Source organism: Pecten maximus, chromosome 17, assembly GCF_902652985.1.
Source record: "Pecten maximus chromosome 17, xPecMax1.1, whole genome shotgun sequence".
NCBI classification, from domain to species: domain Eukaryota; kingdom Metazoa; phylum Mollusca; class Bivalvia; order Pectinida; family Pectinidae; genus Pecten; species Pecten maximus.
The window spans coordinates 1,983,933-1,989,472 of record NC_047031.1 but is presented as its reverse complement, the minus strand read 5'-3'; the positions used below and the strand labels follow the sequence as shown (position 1 = coordinate 1,989,472).

Sequence of the window (5,540 nt, the reverse complement as noted above, 5' to 3'; positions counted from 1 at the left end):
CACACAAATATATTACTCAGGTATGAACTAAATTAACAATAACGTATGATGATACACTATCAGATATGATAAAGTTCAAAAATACAGTATTACTTATAAATCAATGTAATCGATCTCATAATACATAATACAACATATAAGTTTACATATCATGGCATATTATATTATATCTTACATGATATAGAATAACGATGCAATATAATAGATAATACAATATGATAAATAATTCATTATTGTAGTGCTATATTTCAAAAATCTAAAATAGTAAAAAGAATATTTTTAAGACAAAAACAAACGTTCTAGCAGTTCCTTCCACTTATCTAACACAGTTAGAAGTCATGATAATTACAATCATACGCTGTAGGCCAGCTTCACACACTGTAGTACTGTAGTAGTTTGATGTTGTTCAGACCAAACACTGCCCACAGGTCTCCAAACTTGTCTATGCTAACATCAACTGTACCGTTAGTATCTGTGTGTAAGATCCTGAGGAACTCTCCACGCCCACTGATGAGAAGGACACGTTTGTTACTGTGGTCTCCTATGACAAGATTACCCGTATGGTCATAAGCCAGGCCTCGAGGGTCAAATGGTGAATCTCCTGGCTGTGACATTTGTTGACATGTATCAGATATTTTCCCATAAAAAACAAACAGTTTTTTAAATTCCGCGTCAATGGCAACCACATACTTGTTTCGTTCATCGTCATCACTGTTCCCCTTGGAATCAACTACAGAGATATTTTGGGTGACAGAACACTCTGTAATCCTCAATGGCGTACATATCAATGACTCTTCAGTCCCTGTAGGCAATGTGGTACGTGACAATTTACCTTCTGAGGTAAATTTTGAGATGCAATTGGTCATTCCTACAATAACATGGTTACTGGCTGTAATACAGATACACCTTGGTCTCCTATCGGTATTAAATCTGTGTAATAATCGTCCTGACTTAAACTCTAGGATGCTGTTTTCCTCATCACTGAGCCAAAGTGTGTTGGTTATCGGTGACAGACTCAAGTCATTTATAGTTTTGTGTTGTACCTTCTGTATCACATCACCCTTTCCATCCTGGAGAGTTAAAGTCTCACTGAAGTAGTAGCTGGTCCACACTGTACCATTGGCGGTTGGACACACAGAAGAAATATCACAAGGAGAATTCCACTCCCGTAATATTTTGGTCTGGGGCAAAAGAGTTGTTCTGACTGCTTCCTTTTTATCCTTTGATCTCTCAGTGATGTCTCCTGACCGCTGTTCTGAATTGACATTATGTTCTGGTCTCTGCTTAAATGACGGCCCTTGTCTAACAAATGATGAAACTGACTGGCCATGATCTAACAAATCATGATTCAGAACTTGATCGGAGATGACAACCTCTCCCAGGGCTTTTTCCAGAGCAATCTGAGGATATTTGTTTGGACTGAAACTGACAAGACCTATGGTAGGCTTTACAGGAAATTTAATGGGACAACCAATCTCAAATCTTGCATCGTGGATTTCGATAACAGAGTTCTGCTGGAGTGCTTTCTTACATTCCTTTACTTTTTGTTTCAGCTGTGTCCTGTACATTTCCATGTCCTGTTTGTACGTTTGTAGTAGCTTGGTATTTTCCTCCCCCATTTGTTTATAGAGCGATAAAGAATGAGCTGACAGCAGGTCAAGTTCCTCTTTCAATTTCTCATTTTGTGACTTTATCTGATCGCAAAGTTTGTCAAAGCTGCTGGCGTTTTCCTTCAGTTGTGTATCAGTAGAAGTGATGTACTGGTCAACTTGTACGAGGTCTACATCCTCTGTCTTGACTATAAAGTTATAAATGTCTTGTTTCCTTTGAGGAGTAATTTCAGCAAGTCCAGCCAATGAATGCCTCTTATGCACAGTGGATAAACACTTGATACAAGCGAGTTGTTCACATTCTTCACAATAAAATTCCAGTTGTATTCCCTTGTGCTGCATACAGGTTGTTTGACCTTTGACACGGAAAGGGAACTGACCTTTGTGCAGAGATGAATCCATTTTCAAAAAACCGTTCACCATTGTCATCAATGGACGTTGTTTGAACATCACGGCAGACAGAATGATTAGTTAATGAGTTATATTCACTGGGACGTTTTGTTATCTTCATTAGTCCAGCAAAGACCACAGAGGAGACTCATGTGTTGATCGATGTCAAGCTACGCCGGCATCTACATATAAATGTCAGTTGTTCAATATCAGTAGTTTTCTATATACAGTTTGTTAACATATTTACATGACATATTTACAATACATGACTCCAGCTTCCATACACTTTTCCCTCTGCTCTACTCGTCCTTTCTCACTAGACTCACCATTCATGCTACATACAATTATCCTAATCACCTCTGTAAAGCCATAAACTTCTATTCCTCATCCGATAGAACAATTTAACGCATTGATTCCTAAACATAGCCTTATCTAAACAGTCTATTGATAAGTTCCCCTTCATGTTTCTCTCCCCCTACTCTGTTGCTGCCTCTTATCAAATTGATCGCCCTGTCACATACCTCACCCCTCCCTTAAGTGTGACGTCCCCGGCACACTCATACACATGTAAACACAGACCCCATCTCATCCAATCATTAAAGCAAATTAAGAATATGCAAGTGGCATATATACTCTAAGTAACAAAGCTATTATACACAAAGATGTATCCAGTTCATTGTTTAATTGTCAACGCCTATTAGGGTTACAGGCTCAATACTTAAGGTTTTAGTCTCCGACTAGACGAATTCGACATCTCAAATTCATCACATAGTTCTGCATCCTTCACATATGAAGCCTGTATCCAGTTAGTTGAATCGTCCTCGAAATGTATATAATAATGTTTCCCTAACCGGCCTGACTGGTTCCTACTCCACATAGCGTCCAGTAGTTTTACAACATTTCCCTCACAGCGTTAGGTTCCCCTGTACCCTCAGATTCCATTGTACCTTCCCTACCTTTTTCACAAACTATATTCTCTGGTTCGACAAGAGGCTTTAGTCTATTTACATGAACTACCTGAACTTTGTCCTTTCCATCACAAGTAGCTATCCAATAGTTAACTGTTGAGGTTATCTCAATTATTTCAAATGGTCGATGGGTTTGTTTTTCAAATAAGTTTGTATACGGCAGGTCCTCCTTCAGTATATCTTAAAATTCTGCGGCTCTGTCCCGCAGATATGCCGGTAAAATCATAGTTTTTGTTTGTATCATTCCATCCATTTGCTCCTGCAATTATGTTAAAGTTTTTAATCCACGAATCTATATCATCATCTAGGGTACCATACACGATGGATGGTTTAACATTGATACCAGTTTCAGATCTCATGATTTTTCCTTTTGGGCTGCTGACTTCTTTACAATCGTCTTCCGCGGAATCCTTTTGACGTCGTTGACTCTTGCGTGACCGACTTGTTACATTAGTATAACAGTAACTATTACTCACTCACACGTGACCCAGTAAAGGAAGACACACTGGTCAGTGTCTATAACTACCACCCGGGAGACGTCGCGGTATCCAGACTGTCGGTTGATAAACGTCACATGAACGTGATGAAGGTCGGCGTCTTAAACTGTCCCGTGGGAATAGACGAAGACCTGGAGGGAAACATTTACGTGTGTGGTAATAGTTCACACAACGTCGTACGTATGTCTGGGGACCAGACACACGTCAGAGAAATACTGACGTCATCAGATGGGATAAACAACCCATGGGCAATATCTGAAATTGGTGACAAGTTTGTAGTCACTAATTTTAATGACAACCATATCCGGGTCGTTGAGCTTTACTTACGTTACTAACAGACACAAGCAAGAACAGATCACTTGAGGTATACGTTTACCATCACAATCGAAGCACATGGTGACATATTATGACATAAAACAGTAATAACATCATTTATATCCAACTCCAACTGATACAACATCACCGAAACCAATTAAACATTGATTAATTTTTCATTTTATCAAACGAAATGTAATAGCATTGCTGTGATGATAATTAAATCGTAATCCCAATCAATCAATTTCCATTTCATTTTATACTTGATAACCCTTGTTCGAAATATATGTGTATTAGTTACGGGCTGATTTTGTGCTGTATAGTGTTGTGATGTAGACGGGAGATTGTAAACAGTATCCCTTTGTCTCAATAATGTGTGGATGAATACAATATGAGGAGCTAGATTGTCTCTCTATAAAACAGAGCATTCGTACTCGTGGTGTTTATAGTTTATATTATTCATTTTATTTGTCATTTACAGATTGCTTTCGATAATTACTACCAACTTATATCATACATTATAGTTTTCTCATTATTATTATTTTATAATTTTTAACTACAGTGTGGTCGGTGTCATCACTGATGAAGACCATAATTAAACATTTTTTTTTTTCATTTAATACTACATTTGTATTTTTGTCATCGTTAAGAATCATGTGTTCATTAGTTATCGTCTGATATTGTGTTGTACACATTGTAAATCGGATACTGGTGTCCGTCTCCCTCCGTCGCAATAACTTGGATTGAATATAATATATGGAGCTAGGATATCACACATGGACGGAAAACCACACACGATGGAAAAAAAATAGATAAAAATGTCTAGTTGCGTGATTGGACCTTGTAACCAGTCACTAGGTGTCGTCACTGGATTTGATAATCAGTCATCAGGTAACGTGACTGGACCTGGTTACCAGTGTTAAGGTAGCAAAGACTGGACCTAGCTATCCTTGAGAAGGAAATGATCGGGCCTGGTTACCAGTGACAGGTACCGTGGCTGGACCCGGCTACTAGCGATCCGGGGGTGGGGGTGGGGGGTGGGGGTGGGGGGGGTTGGGGGAGGGGGGGGGGGGATGTTATTTACCAGATTGCAGTTGAGATAAATTTGTACCGATACTTGGTCTCATCATTTTGATTGAAGTCAGTTTCTGTTATAAGACTTCTTATATTATCGGTCAAATTCATATGCAAACAAACTCGATGGATACTAGAATTCACAACATTACGCGGTGTGTTTATTGACTTCATTAAAATCCCCTCTCTTATTTGGAACTATACTATACAGCGGAGTTATACTAATACGGCAGAGTAAATAGCATATCTAAACGTGAGAAAAAATGTATGATAAAGAAAAATACTTGTTTCTTAATGAAAAAAAACACACTAATATTTCATCTCGTGAAGTAGAAACTTTGGAAACTTCTGAAAAGTATATAGTTTTCACCCCTATCGTGTTTCGCACTCTTGGACAAATACCGACGTTTTTAACAAACCAGATGAAAAAAAATTACTATCATTCACCAAGACAAAAAAAGAAATACCATGATTCCAACAATTACGTCATTTACGTCCGTACATACGGTACCTACGATTGCTAAGCTTTTCATACAAAATGTTATCAATTTCTGTAGAAACACATCTGGTGCAACAAAAAAGTTGGGTGTTAACATCACATATGTCTGCCCGTAAAACGAAATATGATTTTGTTTTTTTTTATAGACCAAGCTTTATGAACTCTACTAAACCGACATAACAACTGG

The 5,540-nt window shown here is 38.2% G+C and overlaps 1 protein-coding gene across 1 annotated transcript; it reads right to left on the bottom strand.

Moving 5' to 3' along the window:
* Positions 1–371: 371 nt before the first annotated feature.
* On the bottom strand, positions 372–2,012 carry LOC117315832. Its single transcript, XM_033870234.1, has one exon. The coding sequence runs from the start codon at positions 2,010–2,012 to the stop codon at positions 372–374; it is 1,641 nt and encodes a 546-aa protein (XP_033726125.1).
* Between the last annotated feature and the right edge of the window lie 3,528 nt (positions 2,013–5,540).

Coding starts and splice junctions, on each gene's coding strand:
- LOC117315832 (XM_033870234.1), bottom strand. CDS start 2,012: ATGGATTCATCTCTGCACAAAGGTCAGTTCCCTTTCCGTGTCAAAGGT.